General features: G+C 40.4%; 1 protein-coding gene and 2 non-coding genes across 3 annotated transcripts in view; 1 reads left to right on the top strand and 2 right to left on the bottom strand.

Annotated features, from left to right (window-relative positions):
• Nucleotides 1-446: 446 nt before the first annotated feature.
• Nucleotides 447-19,542, top strand: part of FRMD4B (FERM domain containing 4B) — a 253,675-nt gene continuing 234,579 nt past the window's right edge. Inside the window, exon 1 of the mRNA XM_049777265.1 lies at nucleotides 447-608. Within this exon, the coding sequence (XP_049633222.1) occupies nucleotides 447-608 (162 nt within the window). The remainder of the gene's footprint in view (nucleotides 609-19,542) is intronic.
• On the bottom strand, nucleotides 5,795-5,901 carry LOC126015287 (U6 spliceosomal RNA). Its single transcript, XR_007498166.1, has one exon. It is a non-coding gene; the product is annotated as a U6 spliceosomal RNA (small nuclear RNA).
• LOC126015318 (U6 spliceosomal RNA) lies at nucleotides 13,878-13,986 on the bottom strand. The gene has a single exon (XR_007498195.1). It is a non-coding gene; the product is annotated as a U6 spliceosomal RNA (small nuclear RNA).

The following is a 19,542-nucleotide window of genomic DNA, read 5'->3' on the forward strand; positions in this document are numbered from 1 at the left end:
AAGACGTGCTAGCCCAGTCTGCTGACATGCAGCTCTCCTCTTTGCCTGCAAACAGTTGCTCCACCTTACCCCCTCCCCAGGGCTCAGGGGGAGCGACAGGGGGAGTCCTCAGGAACCAGGGTTACCCATGCCCGAGGATCGGGATCGCCCAAAACTCGCTTGGCGGAGCTTAGCGCAGTTTGTTTGGCGCTGCCAGCCAGCCAGCCAGCGAGCAACCAAGCGGGGGTGGACACTGGGCTTCTGTATGCCAGCTGCAACCGTTGGCTGGCGGGCGTCCAATCCCGGGGCATGCCACGGGAGCCCAGCCAGCGCAAACGGTGAAAGGCGAGTGAAGTGGAAAGCTTGATCGCAGCTGGCTGCCTGCAGACGCCGGTTTGGGGAGCTCGGGCTGTTGGAACCCCGCTGGTGGGTCTCCCTTGGGCTGTAGCCGTGAGCAGAAGGCAGGCATGGCTTCGGTGTTCATGTGTGGCGTGGAGGATCTGCTCTTCAGCGGCAGCCGCTTCGTGTGGAACCTGACAGTGTCCACGCTGCGGAGATGGTACACGGAGAGGCTGCGAGCTTGCCACCAGGTGCTGCGGACGTGGTGCGGTCTGCGGGACATGTACCAGGTGAGCCAGAAAGCCCAGAGAGCCCCGAGGCTCTGGAAGGAGGACAGATAACTCGTGGGAAACCCATTCCACCTGTATGATTGCATCCTTTATCTCTTGTTTTGTAAACTCCAAAAGGGGCATCTTGACTCCGCAAAGAAGGGTAACTCTAGTGGTCAAAGATTTTTTGCATTTTCCCTGGGGGCCACTTGCGAGTTGGTTCCGGAGTTTACAGATATTTATTGCAGAGGGATAGAATGCTAACTGGGTCTCGCCGCTGAGAAAACTGTAGCTTTGCAGTGAGGGACTGCTGGATGGACTTTGATATTCAGATTACTTCATTATTGTTGTTGTTGTTGTTATTCAGTTGGGGTGGATTAGGGGGGCTTTTCAAGGGCAAGAGTTTTGGACCAATTCACTGCCCCAGGGGGCTTTTGTGAATTCTCACTCTTCCCGTGGATTTTGTTTCCATTTTCCAAGAGGCAACCCCAACTTGCAAGGCAGAGCCAGGAAAAGCTGATTCTGAGTCTACTGGCTTTTGGAAAGAAGTACAGATCATGTTGAACACGTTGCAGGATGGGGGACTGAGGAGAGGATGGGTAGACTGAATGAGCGTTGGCATGTTTAGGGTTTAGATTTACTCCCTGTGACACAACAGAGCCTCTTTATTTTCTACTGCTAGGTCCCATCTTGCAAAGGGTGAGAAATGCAGCAGCTTTGCTCAAATAGGAAACCATCTTCTCTGGAACTGAAACTTTCCTGGCATTGGTCGGGGAAGACACACTCAGTGGCACTCAAGGGTTACTCCTGGCAGGGTCTGGGGACCATATAAGATGCCAGGGATTGGATCTGAGTTGCCCAAGTGCAAGGCAAACGCCCTACCCACTGTGCTATCTCTGGCCCCATGGCTTTTATTTTTTATGATTATCAGTGCAAATTTCTCTTTTTTTTAATTTTTAATTATGAGAACAAAGATGCAAAGAAAGAGGCCAAGGTAAAGTTACAGTGGAAGGACAATCACCTGTAACATAATTCTCAGAAGTCCCCTTGCTGATATCTTAACTTTGAACTTTCAGCCAAAGAACATTAAGATAAATAAAACAGAATCCATGTACAATTACTTTGTCCCTCAAGTCCCCAGATTGTAATGCATTATAATATTTCTTAGCAGCAGACAAGGCAATCTAAAGCCATAAAACTTATGTAACTCTTTAGACATTAGAGGCATAGTATTTTTTCACATTTCCATGTACATGCATATTAGTTTAAGTTAACCTCAAAAGTTTAAGTGGGTTTTTTTTAAGGATTAGAGTCAAAGGAGTACAGTAAAAATGGTGTTAGAGTGGCAATTGTTGTTTGCATAGGCCCACCAAAATATGAGGGGCATGGAAAGGAATAACCTTGGCCAAAATACAAAGAGACCCTACCCCTGAAGTTTCCTGGCATAAGACCAACTCTAGGCCCTAGGCAAGCTAGATCGTCAAATCCAAGACATTATCTGTAGTGCCAACATACTTTTATTTTTCACATAGTCTCTGCTGTTGATATCATGTTTCAGTATTAAAGATCCTGGAATCTGCATATCCTACATTGAAGTCAGGATGTGGAGCGTCCTCTAGTTTTACCTCACAATTAAAGGGCAATGCAGAGAGCCCTCTCCTGTAAGCAGGTCGTTGTTGTTCTTAAGTCTTTTCAGTGTTAAGGGATCTCTTTTGAGCAGGTCGATGTCTGAGCAGTGGTAGGGTCTACCATGGTAGAGGATTGCTTCCAGGTGATGTTATAGACAAACTTGGATGTTTCGTAGATGGCTTCCCTGGTTCAGGGGTGAATGGAAAATGCCCATTCTTCCGAGGCCTGTGCCAGGTCCTTATGTCAATGCTCAGGGTGTAAGGTCACTTTGCACTAAAGATTTGTGTGTTCCAATCTCTATTAGATAAGATCTTATTTGTATGTATAGTATTTTCCCATTTTAATGTGCCTATGAAAAAAAGGAACAATGCCACGTGGCGTTATTGGCGCATATGGGGGCCATAAGAACAAGTCCAACAATCCCCATGACATGGTTCAATCAACAGCATTATACTGAGGGACTCTTCCACCAAAATTCCTTATTGAACAGTTCACAAAGAGAAGATAAAATGTGGTTAGAATCATCACTGTATAAGAGTATATTTAGTAAGACTTATAGCTGTCAGAGAAAAAACACATAAAATATTCGAAAGAAATACGTGTCCATTTTATGTCTTTTGAAATAGTTGGGGGTTGTTACACACAATGCATGGCTTTTGTTTGTGATTAGGATTGTGCAGTACTGAAGTTAAAAAGAGTAATGTGGGTTAGTGATGTTTGGGGGGGTGAGAGAGTTAAGGAGTAAAAATGAGCTTTGTAGGGGTGTGGGAAAGGGCAGAATACAAAATGGACATTCTGGATACGCAAAACATAACATAAGGATAGGGAATACTCTTAATACATGCAGTGCACGTGGGCGGTTTTCCACCTGTAGACTGGTCAGAAATTGACAGTGACAAACTTAGTGCAACCGAGCAAATCTCACCACACTCCAAGTTAGGACCCACCATTTCTGGCCGTCTGGGCTGGAACCCAGGGAAGGCCTGGAGGCCACGGAAAGAGGGGACGGCTGGGGGCCTATCAAGGCTTTCAGCGCACTCAAGTTAGGGAGAAGGCCTTCCACATGGGGTCTCCCCAAACCCCATGCCGGCTAGATCTAGCCTCCAGATCAAGAAAGGATCCATAGAGAGCCGGAAGCCAGGATCTGCCCACCCTCCACCCTGTGCCCTTTTCACCCTAGTGCAGGGAGAAGGGCGGGGAAAGCTTGGGCACCCCGTCCAGACGGGACCCCCCCCACACCCACCTTGTCTGGCCACCTGGGCTGCCACCCCAGGAAGGCCTGGAGGCTGGGGGCAGAAGAGGGGATGGCTGGGGGCCTATCAAGGCTCCCAGCGCACCCAAGTTAGGGAGAAGCCTTCCACATGGGGTCTCCCCAAACTCTATGGCGGCTAGAGCTCGGCTTTTTTTTTTTTTCAATAGTTATATATAGATTTAAAAAATCTGTGCTCTGGGCCTGGAGAGATAGCACAGCGGTGTTTGCCTTGCAAGCAGCCGATCCAGGACCAAAGGTAGTTGGTTCGAATCCTGGTGTCCCATATGGTCCCCCGTGCCTGCCAGGAGCTATTTCTGAGCAGACACCCAGGAGTAACCCCCTGAGCACCGCCGGGTGTGGCCCAAAAACAAAACAAAACAAAAAAATTGTGCTCTGCTAGTTAGTATCTTTGAGGTTGAAATAAAGAATACCACATTGTCTTGGGGAAGATTGATCTAGTGTTTATTATGGTAATCTAGAATCTGTGATATGGAATTGTTTCATTGCAGTTCCTGGAATCCAGCTCCCCACAATCCTATATTAATAATGGCTCATGCTATTGGGTTCCATTGGTCATCCAACACCTAGCTTTGACAAGTCATTAGTGTATGTTCCATCACTGACAAAATTAAAAGATCTACACCTGTATTTAAACCACAATATCCCATTGTCATCCTTGACATCTGTGCCATGCTTTTCACATCTGTAAAACTATGAGGTTTAATAGTACTTCTGATTGGACAATGTATCTGTAAAGTTTTGTACTTTTGTTTGTTTGTTTGTTTTTTGTTTTGAGGGCCACATCCAGCGGCGTTCAGGGGTTACTCCTGGCTCTCTGCTCAGAAATCACTCCTGGCAGGCACGGAGGACCATATGGGATGCTGGGCTTTGAACCACCATTAGTCCTGGGTCAGCGCTTGCAAGGCAAATGCCATACCGCTGTGCTCTCTCTCTTGGGCCCCGAGTCTTGCACTTTTAAATAATTGCCAAACCTAGGTTGAGAACCAATGTTGATAACCAACATATGGGGAATTGAAAATGGGAGTGTGGATAAATTCCTTCCAGTCACATTACACATATTATCTGGCTTTTTGGACCAATGGTATGTCTTTAAGACTTTTTACATTTTGTGAAGTCATTGCTCATTTTAATCTGTAGAAGTCTTACTGATAAAGTTTTTGCTTCTCACTTTTTGGGAAACTTCTAAAAGGAGAACACAAGTATTGTTACCAGTCAGAGCCCCCCAGGTCTTTTTCCTTATTGATACCAGGGACTTAAGACTTATCTCTTCTACTAGAAGTGATCGCCTGAAAAATAAAGTATCTATAAAATAAAGTCTATAAAATCCCAGGATTTCCTAACTTTTTATAAGTTAATCAATAATTTTTAAAATAGAATGTTAACTTGAGGAACCAGAGTACATTTTTATAATATGATGGTAAATAAGCAATTATCCTTTCTTAATATGAAATATTTTTAAATCATGATAGCCATTTAAGGAGTGTCAAGTTATAAGTAGAAAATATAGTCTAAGTTTAAAGTCTCAGATGTGTTTGAAGAAATAAGATTTGTAAAATATTTGAAAACTTGTGGCAATCATTGCTATAATTATACGATAATTATTAGCAAAATGGTGGTTTTAATGACTCAAATATCAACAAGAAAGTAATGATTTAAATTCTATAGACTGTAAAGCAAAAAAATACAGTGATTAATACCTTATATTCCAGGTAAATAGACATAGGAATGACTCATACTTCTTTCTATTATGATGATAAGCATTTAATCCTACTAATGCTTCAGTTTCAGCACTTATGAAGTGGGAAATATAATCACATTGATAAAAGTTAATTGATTTAGAAGATATTTAACACTGAGCTTCAAGCTTAGAGAAGTTTAATAAATGTTGTCTATGCTGCTATTTACGGCTTGTTTTAATAATAGAAAACCCAACTAAAACTAACTCACAGAATAAAAAGGGGGGACTTTGTGCAGAACTGAAAAGACTAGCAGTAGTATAAATTTCAACTATGTTTGATCAGGACGCTATGCTTTTTCCTCATAATTTTTTTCAGCCCTATTATTTTTTTCTTGATTTTACCCTCACCTGGTTTCTTTCCTCATGATAGATTTTCACAGCAGTTCCAGAACTTAGATTCATATATCAACCCCTACAAAAGAAAGGAAATATCTAATGTTCATTAACTATGGAGAATAAATGTCCAGCTTGCCTCAGATTATCTTAGTCTGTGCCCATCCTAACTGACATGCACTGGTTGGTACATAAAAAGGCAGTGTGATTCTTGATTTTTATTTTTTAATATTTTTCTATATGGAATGTTTCACAAATTTGCGTGCAATCCTTGTGCTGGGGCCATACTAATCTTCTCTGTATCATTTCAATTTTAGTATATGTGCTGCCGAAACGAGCACGATTCTTGCTTTTTTAATGAGAGTGATATGGTCCCAATGAGACAAAAATTATTTCTTTTTTTATAAATTATCTTTACTTAAACACCATGATTACAAATATAATTGTACTTGTATGATTACAGTCATGTAAAGAACAACCCCCTTCACCAGTGCAGGATTCCCATCACCAATTTCCCGGATCTACCTACTCCCCACCCCACCCACACCTGTACTCGAGACAGGCTTTCTTTTTCCCTCATTCATTCACATTGTTATGATAGTTTTCAGTGGAGTTATTTCTCTAACTGCACTTATCACTCTATGTGGTGAGCTTCATGTCATGAGCTGCACCTACATGGGAAGATGGGGAGAAATAAGGGTTGGGACTGAGGCAGTAAAATATTAGAAATGAGATTTGTAGGGCAGTATCAAGGTCACAATACAAGATGGATGTTATGCGCTTTGGGAGGAGGGCGGGCCGTTCTAGCACTGGTTTATGTTGGGACAGTCACTGGAATTTTTTTCTCCTTGTTTTCCTATTGATAGTAAAAATTATTTCTTGAAATAGGAGGGAACAAAAAAGTACTCCTATAGCAAGCAGCCTGGGATATAATAATGTGTCTATGGTGCATGCCTATCATACCCCGGACCTGGGTTCAATTCCTAGAACCATATGTAAGAGTCCCCAGTTGTGTGTAGCTCTGGATGTCCCTAAGTACTGCAGGGTGTAAATTGAGAGAACTTCAGCACCTCCTGGGTGCTCAGGTATCTCTGGCTTTGCAATGGTAGAGGGGCAACACATTCTAGAACCCTTGTGCTCTACCAATAACCCATTGATTGAGAACCACTGCTGGGTCCTCACAGATCTCCTGTGCCCTACTCAGAATGTGCCCTCAAAATTAATCCTTTGGCATGGGGAGGGAAAAAAATAATTCTTTAAGAGGTCTGAGTGATAGCACAGTGGGTGGGGTGTTTGCCTTTCATGCAGCTGACCTGGATTCAATCCCTGGCATCTCCCAAGCCTGCCAAGAGTAATTTCTGAGCACAGAGCCAGGATTAACCACTGAGTGCTGCTGTGTGGCCTAAAACAAAAACAGACAAACAAGCAAACAAAAATACTCTTTTGGTCTATAGAGTGAAGATAGTTATACAATATTTTAAAAGATATGCATTATGTCTGTGGTATTTATTAATATTTGAGGAAAACCTAGCAAATGATGATGAATTAGACTAATTGACTTAGACCACTGAAGGAATAGACATGGGGAAGCAGAACCACTTCTGAAGCTAGTAGTACAGTTGACCAGACTATCAGCTAGCTAAACAAATAAAATGACTGCCCCAGAGACAGGTAGGAAAGGAGAGGGTGGTTGGAGGAAAGAGGACATCAGGGAGAATGAAAGGGAAACTGTTGACATCAGTGATGGGAAATGTCTACTGGTGAAGGTTGTTATACGTTGTATGACTGTAACTCAATCATAAACAACTTTATTTGTGAAAAAAATCCTATAGTATGAACAACTTTGTAACCATGAAATTTAAATGTAAAAAATTAAGTTTTTTTTTTTAAAGAACTTTTTCTGACAGTAACAAGGCTGATAGATTTGCAATAGAGGCAAGAAGAAAAGAGAAGTTGCAGTACTATAGTCATACTGTTTGGGATAGAATTTATTTTTCCATGGCAATCAGCAATTTCAGGATGTTGCTAGCAGTTTAAAATGATCAAATTTAGTTTTTATTCACATTACTTCCCCAGACAGAGTGACTGTGAATTGCTGTGAATTGAATCTGCTCATTGCTGTCACTGAGGCTCAAAGAATGTTTCTGCTCATTGCCAGTTGCTTTATGAATGAGTAAAGAGTTCGTCAGGGATTCTTACTAACTTTTCAGTGCTTGACCGTCAAGTGACTCATCACTTCTTAGGAGTCATCTATCAGAGCCAGTCACAAAATCCACTCACCCTCAGGGGCCAGAGAAGCAGAACTATGAAATAAGTGCTTGTAAGAATTGTTTCTTAGGAAACTGTCTCTCAGACATCAACACACAGAAAATGATTACAAAAGTGTGAGCATCCACACACAGAGGGGGATAGAAAGAAATATTGAAAAAGCAGAAATTGGGGCTGGAGCGATAGCACAGCTGTAAGGCATTTGCCTTGCACAAGGCCAAAACAGGAAGTGTTCGAAACTGGGCACCCCATATGGCTCCCCGAGCCTGCCAGGAGCAGCTTCTGAGCGCAGAGCCAGGAGTAACCCCTGAGCACTACTAGGTGTAACACCCCCCCCCAAAAAAAATAAGAAGAAAAAAAAGGCAGAAATTAAGCTAAAATTCAGGCTCAACAAGGAATAGAGATAGTACAAGGTATAGAGATATATCCAAGGGTATAGAGATAGTACAAGGAGTGAAGAGCTTGTCTTGCACATAGCTGGCCTCGGGTTCTATTACTCCATATAGACTCAAGAGCCTTTCAGGAGTGATCCCTGATACAAGATACACACCACACACACACACACACACACACACACACACACACACACACACACACACACCCCTAAGCTTACTTCAAAAAGCTTTGAAATGGAAAGTTGTCCCCACTTGGTACAAAAGAACTGGACCTTCCTCACCCCAACCCCCCTGCCTGAACTCACTTTCCATTCCATCACTAGCAGTGGGGTGCCCTTGAGAAGGCAGTATGACCTTGGTGTAGGCGCCTCTCTCTATGGAAGGACAGTTCCCAGAGTTAGCTGAGAGCTGTCAGCTTACAAACCTCTTCATAGCTGGGGGAGTAAGTCTGGGCAGCATAACACAGAATCTTCCTGAGCAACAGGTGCCAGGATTAGTCTTTAGTCAGTCAGGACCTAAGGGATAGAAGTGGAAAGTGAGGATTTACTGATGTACAGGATGTAGAAAATTTAGCTTTCAGAGCCAGAGCAATAGTTCAACATAGAGCATTTGCCTTGCATCGGCTGACTCAGATTCAATCTCTGGCATCTCATACGGTCTCCTGAGCCCTCCAAGAGTGATTCTGGAGTTCAGAGCCAGAAGTAAGTCCTGACCACCATCATGTGTGGTCCCAAAACAAACAAATTAGCTTTAAAGAAAGGAAGGTGGGGCATAGAGGGCTTTTGCTTTGCTCTTTTGCCTGACCCACATTCTATGTTCTATACCAGGGGGGTCCCCTGGTCCCCCACACCAGGAGTGATCTCTGAGCACAAAGTCAGTATCATGGGGTGGGGTCCAACCCCCCCAAAAAAACTCATCTTACCCCCCAACTGCCAATCAACCCAGTTTCCTACCTCAATTCTATACTCTGTGGAAAGAAGAAAGAAGTTCTGGAGATACATACAGAAGTCTGGTAACCATACCTGGGGTATGATAACAGAGAACTCAGGTGTTAATCTATCCTCAAATAAATAAATAAATAAATAAATAAATAAATAAATAAATAAATAAATAAATAAAGTTTTGTCCATTACTTGAGAAAATTTCTAAATGGTCATGTCATTTAAAACTAACAAGATTCATGTCAGGATCTTTGAAAGGCAGTTTCAGAACTTTATTTGTAATGGCTTGAAAAATACCAAGTCAAAATTAGACTCCTGCTTTTTCTTGTTCCGTCTATTTTCGGTGAAGTTGCAGCATAAAGTAATTTTCTATTTATTCAAAGTTGTGTTTATTTTGAGTGTTATATTGTGATAACCCATTTTGTTGTTGTGAGAAAATGTAAGCAATTTGAATGTGGAGTAAGATCTATGGTTTTACGTACTCTAAGCAAAACCAAGTGACCTATGGGGGCTGGAGAGATAGCACAGTGGTAGGGCGTTTGCCTTGCATGCAGCTGATCCAGGATGGATGGTGGTTAGAATCCCAGCATCCCATATGGTCACCCTGTGCCTGCCAGGAGCGATTTCTGAGCGCAGAGCCTAGTAACCCCTGAGCACCGCCGGGTGTGACACACACACACACACACACACACACACACACACACACACACACACACACAAACATGTGACTTAGAACATACCAAGGAGGTAGAATTAAAATCTTATGAAAAGTAGGAGAAGGAGACCAGTAATTGGATTAAAGACAACTCTAAATAAGCATGAAAAAAAATCTTATGAAAAGTAAAGTTAGCCTTCTTGTAGAATTACATAGATTATGTATTTCTACACATATATATCCAACATAATATATAACTTAATATATACATAACAGGTTTTATAAATTTATTTTTCTCCCCATGTCTTATCTTCTCTTCCTTCGAGAACTTAATTCTATCAGCAAAGTTCACTGGTTTATCTTTTTATTTGGTTTGTTCTTTTATTTTATAATCTTATATATAGATAGATGAAGTCATCTAATAGTTGCTCTTTTCCTTTTAGTGCATTTCATTTCACATAGTGCCCTTGAATTAATCCCATTTTATTATAAATGGCAAAATGTCATATTTCTTAGTATTCCATTGTATCACATCTTCTTTATCCAGCCATCTATAGGTGGGCATTTTCATAAGTGTTATAAACATTGGGGTGAATATAGCATTTGTACTAATGTTTTCGTATTCATTGGGCAGATATGCAGACTTGTGAATGCTAAATAACTTAAGGTGTCTATACCATTAGGTTCTTGAGGAAACTGCATTGTTTTTCTACTTAAAAAACTCACTAACAGTGTTCAAGGCCTCCTTTTCTCCACATCCTCTTTGACATTTACTGCTCTGTATAATATATATTCTGATTTCCTTGAAATAAAACTCTTGCCATGATTGAGAGCAGTATATTTGGCAAGTTTACCTGATTGGTTTTTAGTGTCTTCAATTGTGTGTCTGGGCAAAGCTTTTGGTTAAATATTTTTCCTTAACTAGTACTTTTAGATAGTCTCATTGTTTGCATTTTTGGGAGAGAGATGGTTGGACCACATCTAGCTGTGTGTAAGGCTTTCTCCTGGTTCTGTGCTCAGGGATCACTCCTGGTTGGGCTCTGGGACTCTATGTAGTGCCAGAGTATAAACCAGGATCTGCCATATGTGGGACAAACACTTTAAATTCTATACTAGCTCTCTAACCTTGCTCTTCTTTTTAAAGCTCTGAAACATAGATTACAGAAGGAGCATTCAGGGGCCGGAGCGATAGCACAGCAGTAGGGCATTTGCCTTGCACATGGCTGACCCAGGATGGGCCTGGGTTCAATCCCAGGCAACCCATATGGTACTCCAAGCTAGGAGCTATTTCTGAGCATAGAGCCAGGAGTAACCCCTGAGCATGTCAGTGGATGAGGCCCCAAAACAAAACTAAAACAAAAAAATGTGAATGCAATCACAAAAAGAAGGTCAAAATGCAATTTTTATATCTCTTGGTAAGAGTTTCATACCCTAAGGCAAGCCCTTGACCTAGCTCAGATTTAAGGACAAAGTAGGAACTCACCTTCCTCCCAGCTTCATGGACACAATGCAAGTGCCTTACCAGCTGTACGCTCTTTAGCCCTCATTCAGTGGATTTAACAAGTAAATAATTGTTGAGCAATGTACATGTATTACCTGTTTGTGTTTTATTTAAAAACACCTTTGTAGGAGCCGGAGAGATAGCATGGAGGTAAGGTGTTTGCCTTTCATGCAGGAGGTCATCGGTTCGAATCCCGGTGTCCCATATGGTCCCCGTGCCTGCCAGGAGCAATTTCTGAGCCTGGAGCCAGGAATAACCCCTGAGCACTACCGGGTGTGACCCAAAAGCCACAAAAAAACAAAAAAACAAGAACACCTTTGTAGATTATTTTAATAAAATAATATAGATTTAAAATTTATCTCAATAACATTAGTTTTAAAGCATCTTAAATTTAATTTTAGGTATTTTGCTGTTTTCTTCATTTTTTTTGTTATATAATGATTTTATGGAAATGCCTGCATCACATACATCCCACCCCCTTCTCCCTAAAAATTATTCTACCTAGCAATTGATGTTCTTTTTATTTTTAGAAATATTTACATAATTCTGTATCAATGAGCAATATGAATTTTTAATAAAACTTGTATAAGAATCTGACATACTCCTGTTTTGTTTTTCTCTCAACAAGTATTTAAGATTTATCTCCAAATTCAATTTTGTCTCTGTATCCCTTTTTATGAATGTACCACTCTTCTGTTTTTTTTTTTTTTTTTTTTTTTTTTTTTTTTTTTTTTTTGGTTTTTGGGCCACACCCGTTTGACGCTCAGGGGTTACTCCTGGCTATGTGCTCAGAAATCGCCCCTGGCTTGGGGGGACCATATGGGACACCGGGGGATCGAACCGCGGTCCTTCCTTGGCTAGCGCTTGCAAGGCAGACACCTTACCTCCAGCGCCACCTACCCGGCCCCACCACTCTTCTGTTGAGACATTTTTATTATTTCCAAATTTTCAGGATCCCAGCATTTTATCGTAAAAAAAAAATGTTTGTAGCTGTCTCCTTAGGCTTTAGAGCAATAGTTTCCTAGAAACTATATACTGAAAAAGAGTTACTAGATTTTTGTTTTGTTTTTGGGTCACACCTGGCAATGCTCAGGGGTTATTCCTGGCTCCAGGCTCAGAAATTGCTCCTGGCAGGCACAGGGGACCATATGGGGCGCTGGGATTCCAACCGATGACCTCCTGCATGAAAGGCAAACACCTTACCTCCATGCTATCTCTCCAGCCCCCTAGTTACTAGATTTTTAAAGCTTTATTCAACTTATTCTGTCTTCCTTTTTGTCCTTATAACAACCCATGAGATGATATCCTGATCCTCATTTTATTGAGTTATGTATGTATTAGCTAGGAATTCTTGGTGCTGAAATTTGAATAGAGCTTTAGTTGATCCCAATGCTTAGCACTTAACACTGACTTACTGTTTTTTTTTTTTTTAAGGAAAACAACATATAAAGATGAAAATCCCATTTGTTAAGTAAATCTATTTGTTCACTCAACAAACATTGAATAAAAACAATCAAAATGTTTTAAAATCTATGAAGCCTATGAATCCAAAGTGCCTGAATTTAAATCCATATGAGTTCTCTTAAGATTCTATTTTCTGGGCCCAGAGAGATAGCACAGCGGCGTTTGCCTTGCAAGCAGCCGATCCAGGACCAAAGGTGGTTGGTTCTAATCCCGGTGTCCCATATGGTCCCCCGTGCCTGCCAGGAGCTATTTCTGAGCAGACAGCCAGGAGTAACCCCTGAGCACCGCGGGGTGTGGCCCAAAAACCAAAAAAAAAAAAAGATTCTATTTTCTCTGCCACAAATTATATAGAGTTCTTTCTTGAAGTACATCCTTTAAAGAGTTATTATATTTTTCATTGTAAACTTGAACTGTATCTTGTTTGTTTGTTTGTTTTGGGGTCACACCAGCTATATTCAAGGTTTACTCCTGGCTTTGTGCTCAAGGTCACTCTAGAAGTGTTTACTACAGAAGCCTTGACTTCTCCTTTCACTTCCCCCATATCTCCAATTAATAATTGTCTAGGGTAACATCAGGAAAGGGGCCAGAAACCACCTCATTGAGACACTACCCATATGCTTTATTACATAATTTTATATCAGTATTCTGGCATCTTGATGCTGCTGTCTCCTTGGGTTATTCTAAGAAAAAAAATAAAAGATGCTTCCAACTATTCTGTTGTTTTATTTATGTCTCTCCAATAGAGAGCTATTAAACTTTTTTGCTTCCAACCCTGAACCTGACCCCATAGGACTAAAAGCCCTAGGTTCTCAAGCACAGACAGTGGGATTTCATTAAATGCTGTCATTTTTTTTAACTTAAAAAAAATGCATCACATAGTTGATCATAATATATTTGTTTCAAGATAAGTGAGAGTAAAGTTATTGAATAAAGTGGAAATAAAAAATAAAATGGAAAAGAAGATAAAAAAAAGTACAGCAGCAAGCTAATTTGTGGAAATTATTGTATATCAAGTCATTGATACAATGGCAGAAGGTTTAATAAACTCTTGTTATATGGCCATCATGTTTAATTGGGGTGTTCCTTTTTTTTTTTTAATATGGAACACTTCACGACTTTGCTTGTCATCCTTGTGAAGGGCCCATGCTAATCTTCTCTGTATCATTCCAATTTTTTAGTATATGTGCTGCCGAAGCGAGCATTAGGGGTGTTCCTTTAGATATGAAAGCATCAAACAAATAAAATTGTCTTGAAATGCAAAGCTACAATACTACAAATTTTAGGGTCATATATTCAGCTATAGCACATCCTGAAAGGCCCATTTCAGATATGGTGACTGCATTTGTGGGTGTGGTTACAGCTGCCAGGTTTTACTAAAAGAAGGAAGTTACAGGGGAGAGTCCCTGCACTCCTCCAATGAAAGCCTTGGTGATATCAGCCCCACAACCAGCATGCCTTAAGTGTGGTCAGATCAGCATCCCTGCAGGGAATCATAGAGGGTCAATGATGAGGCAGGCCATTGGGGAAACAGGGATTCTGGGTGATGGAGGCAGTAAGCATGGCCAGTGTAGCTTTAGTAGGGTAGTTGGCTTGGCCCATCTTGTCTTCCAGAGATGGCCAGCTTTGTACTGTGTGGGCTGGTGTAATCATAATCTCTTACAGCTATATTTACATCTTGTTTGAGAATCAAGTTAGTCTATGGAGCTAGCTGGCCCAGTGTGAACATGGCCTAAATACTGTCTTTTGTGTCTATAAATTCTCCTTTGTATGACCTTTGGTTTCCAGATATCAAAGAAACCCCATTATTACCAGCATCATGCTATCCTTAGCAATGTAACCAAAAATATTTCCACAGAATTAGTAAATTCTTGTCTCATTAAGAATGTGATGCTCATTATCTAAGAAAAAAGAAGTCACAATAATTAAAAAAAAAAAAAAAAAAACAGAATGGGCTCAAGTCAGCTGGACCTGGATTAAAGTCAAGGCTTCCCCATTTACCAGCTGGGTAACCTTTAGCTACAGTACTTACGAGCTCTGATATTATGTTTTTAGCTGTACAAAAGATAAAATAAATTCTACATTTTGAGTTTTTTAGAGAGTTTAAAAATAGCATTGAATGAGGGCCAGATACATAATGGCTGCTCAGGCTGCAAAGCATATTTGGCATGAGGAGGCCCAAATCCCATGGCCCCGCTGAACACCTCGAGAAAAAAAAAAAACAAGCACAAACCCAGGAGTAAATCCTGAGCACTGCCAGGTGTGATGCCAAAACCAAAATATAATAATAATTTTAGAACAATGGTAACATTGAAGAATAAATAATAGCTTTTTAAATGTGAAAATAAGGACGTCTTACACAAATGTGGTGCCAAGACTAAATATATCATGACAGAAGTTACAAGGGCAAATTCTGACCACTATTTAAGCCCAAACACCCACATAGAATAGTTGTGTGTCATGGGAAAATTGCTTTGACCATTTGCTTTCTCATGTTCTTCTGCAGAATATGGGAATAGCATTAGTGCCTACCTCCTTGGGTTGTTGAGATGTCTCCAGAAAATCATATAAATAAAGACCTCTCTGACTCATGAGAAGTATGTTAAAATGTTAGCTCTTTGTTCTGTTTATGAACAACTTCCTATATATTGTACATAGTGTTAGCAATATTATATTTTCTTTATTAATGGAGAAAAATTAGATCAATCTAAATCCCAATCTTGAGTACTTGGCCGTGATATCGATGAACTTAATCAGCAAACCTTCAGTCTCTTGCCTTTCTTTTGTCTATTTGGTTTGGTTTGGTTTGGTTTGGTTTGGTTTGGTTTGGTTTGATTTGGTTTGGAGCCTCACTTGGTAATACTCATCAGTACTTACTCCTGGCTTTGCACTTAGGAATTACTCCCGACAGTGCCCAGAGGACTAAAATCAATCTGAAGTGCCAGGAATCGAATCCAAGTTGGCTGTATGCAAGGCAAATGCCCTGTACTATTTTGCTCTGGTCTCTAAAGTCAGTTTCTTGCCATTCTACAGTTGTTGTTTTTTTTGTTTTGTTTTGTTTTGTTTTTTGTTTTTTTGACCACACCCGTTTGATGCTCAGGGGTTACTCCTGGATCAGCGCTCAGAAATTGCCCCTGGCTTGAGGGGACCATATGGGATGCTGGAGAAATCGAACCGCGGTCCTTCCTTGGCTAGCGCTTGCAAGGCAGACACCTTACCTCTAGCGCCACCTCGCTGGCCCCCTACAGTTGTTTTTTTAATGCTATCCTTTTCTGAACTTCCCCAAACCCTGTAGCCATAACACGAATTAACAAATGCATTGTTTCTAAATATCTAATGCTACTTTACCCTTCAGTCTATTCTCAACCTATATCTGAGTGATTTCACTCAAAGTGATTTGGAGCCTAGAAGATAAGCAAAGGGTTGTTGTTCCTGCTATGCATACAGGTTTGGTTCCTGTTCCACTTGATCCCTTGAAACTAGTGGGTGAAAAAGGAAAGGAGGAAGGGAAGGTGGGTGGGAGGGAAGGAGGGAGGGAGGGAGTGGAGAGGAAACTTTTCCCTTGCTGCCTGACTCAGTGCATTCAAGATTAGGTTTCACCCACAATTTTCCACCTTGGTTGAGGAAGACAGTGCTGTTAGGGTGTGATGAATATTAAAGCTGCTTTACAAAAGTGCTGGAAATTGCACTCATTCATTGTCGTCTCACAGGTGAAATTTGTGAAGCAGCCTAAGTCTTAGAAAAACATCAGGTTACTATTTATGTGCTAACTGTAATGAACTGGTGGAAGCCCTCTGTACTGAACACAAAGCGACTTCGTTAAAGCGAAAGGAAGTGGGAGCCTCTGTAACACTGTCACAGAGGGGAAAGAAACCCATAAATAAGGTGGGTGCAGTTGTGTGGGGGTTAAAGACTGGCAAAGAGTCTGTTCAAAATTTGTAGAAGTCAGTGAGATCATCTGACTTTCCTGTTCAGAACTTCAGTGACTTGGCAAATTGGAGCACAGGCCAATCTTTACCAGGCTTTTTTAGCACTTCCTTATCGAGAGTCCTCCATCTCCTCACCCACACCAGCAAATACACTGAACCTAAAACTCTTCTACTCTCTAAATCTTCCCCCACTGACACTGGCCTCCTGACTGTTTCTTTAGCCTTCCAAACACAGGTTCAGTCTGGATCCCTAAGTCCATGTTATGTGTGTTCCCTCTCACACACCCTTTCTTTTTTGGTGGGAGCTCCCCAAATTCTTTTTTCCCTTTATAAATTTACCACAATGTATGTACTGTCAATGATAGTATCATACATACATTATTTCAACATCACACCCACCAAACACCAGGATTCCAAATTCCATACATTAATGTAACACCACACTTCCATCTACCAAGGTCCCAAGGTCCCTTTCCTTTTCACCCACTCACACACCCCTTACTCTAAATTCTGCTACTCTAAATTCTGTGGACCAACTAACTCAGTTGTGTTGCCTTTGGCCATTTGTTTCTCATGTACTAGTTGTTTTTAAGTTCTACATCTGAGAGGGGTCATTCTATTTCTATTCCCCTGAATGTATTCACTCAGTATATTAGGTTTTTGTTATTATATTAATTATATTATATTATATTATTATGTTCTATTATGTTATGTTATATTAGGTTAATGTTTTTGTTCTTACTCATATCTGCTCTCACTAATTTATTTTATTTGAAACTGTCACCACCAACCAATATGAAGTTATCTGTTTCTATGCTTTTGCTTGTCTCTTAGTTACAATATTAGTTGTAGGTATACAAGAACATTAATCTGTTCATTGTAGTATCCTCAGTTCCTGAAACTTCATAGGTCTTCTGGAAATATCTATTGACTAAATAAAGGAGTGTACTTTCCAGTTTTTAAAAGTTCACTGAAAGGGGCTGTAGTGATAGTACAATGGCCCAAAACCAAAACCAAAAGCAAACAATAAAAAAGTTCATTCAAATTTATTATAGGAAAAATAGTAGGACAGTGGTTCCTCATGTCCTGCAGAGTGAGTGACATTTTAAATCTGTGGCAGAGTTATGGCAGCAGAAAGAGAAGAGAGGAAGAGAGGAAAGGACAAAGTATGGAGGGGTAAAAGCTGCATTATGTGGACCTCTGTCCAAAGGGAAACTTTGCATCCTATAATATTTTGGAAACCGCACACAGAGAAGAGCCAGGCATATTGAACCAGATTTGTGCGTTTATTAAGTATAGAAAATAGCTCTCCTGCCAGTGGATACTGATTAAAAATGCATTCATTTCTATTGTCTGATAGTCATTTCATTAGGGAAGCAGCATATTGGACAGCAGTTCCTTGAACTCTTATGCAAACAAGCTCACAAAGGACCTCAACTTCGGTGCACAGCCAGTGGGACATCCTCATTCAGCCCAGCATAGGGAAATTGGCCGTTTCTGCAGTTCTTTTCTGACCCAGTGATCAAGTGATCAGTTTTCTACACCCAGTTCTGTGGTTAAGTTCTGGAAGTTGGTCCTGTACTGCCTGACCAATAGTGACAATGTTCTTTTCTTTTTCTTTCTTTCTTTCTTTCTTTCTTTCTTTCTTTCTTTCTTTCTTTCTTTCTTTCTTTCTTTCTTTCTTTCTTTCTTTCTTTCTTTCTTTCTTTCTTTCTTTCTTTCTTTCTTCTTTCTTTCTTTTTCTTTCTTTTCTTTTTTTTCTTTCTTTCTTTCTTTTTTCTTTCTCTTTTTTTCTTTCTTTTCTTTCTTTTTTTTTTTTTTTTTTTTTTCTTTTCTTTCTTTCTTTTCTCTTTCTTTCTTTTTTTTCTTTCTTTCTTTCTTTTCTTTCTCTTCTTTTCTTCTTTTTCTTTTTCTTCTTTCTTTCTTTCTCTTTTCTTCTTTTTCTCTTTCTCTTTCTTTCTTTTTTTTCTTTTTTTTTTTTCTTTCTTTCTCTTTCTCTTTTTTTCTTTTCTTTCTTTCTTTCCTTTCCTTCTTCTTTCTTTTCTCTTTTTCTCTTCTATTTTTCTTTTTCTTTCTTTGTCTCTTTTTCTTTCTATCTTTTCTTTCTGTCTCTCTCTTTTTTATCTTTCTTTCTTTTTCATTTCTTTTTTTCTTTTTTTTTTCTTTTTTTGTTTTTGGGCCACACCCAGTGACACTCAGGAGTTACTCCTGGCTATGTGCTCAGAAATCACTCCTGGCTTGGGGATCATATGGTATGATGGGGATTGAACCATGGTCCGTCCTAGGTTAGTGCATGCAAGGCAAATGCCCTACCACTTGCACCACCACTACGGCCCCTCTTCCATTTTTTTATTTCTTTCCTTTCTTCTTTTACATCCTCCCTTCCTTTCTTCTTTCTTTCTTCCTCCCTTTTCTCTTCTCCCTTTCCTTCCCTCTCCACACCGTTCTCCCCTCTCTACTCTCCCTCTCCTCCCTTTTTCCTTTTCCTTTGTTTTTCTCACTCCTCTCCCTCTGACCTTCCCTCACCCCTCTCCTCTCTTGCCCTCCCTCTCCCTTTCTTTTACCTCCCCTTCTTTTTACACTTCCCTTTTCTCCTAAGCCTTTTTCCTCCCTTCTTCTCTCACCTCCCTTCTCCTTGTTTTCCCTTCCCTCCCTTCTTTTCTTCCTTTCCCCCTTCTTTCTGTCTTTAGTCTTCTACTTTGGATTTAAGGATAGAAGGGTTCTTTGTTTTTTTCTGGAATCAGGAGAAAAAACATTTTTCCTGGTCTTCATTACTCTCCTGAATATTTGGTTGCAGCCACGCTTATAAAAATTTTGAAAGCATTGACAATA

The sequence above is a fragment of the Suncus etruscus genome, chromosome 7, assembly GCF_024139225.1.
Source record: "Suncus etruscus isolate mSunEtr1 chromosome 7, mSunEtr1.pri.cur, whole genome shotgun sequence".
Taxonomy (NCBI): Eukaryota; Metazoa; Chordata; class Mammalia; order Eulipotyphla; family Soricidae; genus Suncus; species Suncus etruscus.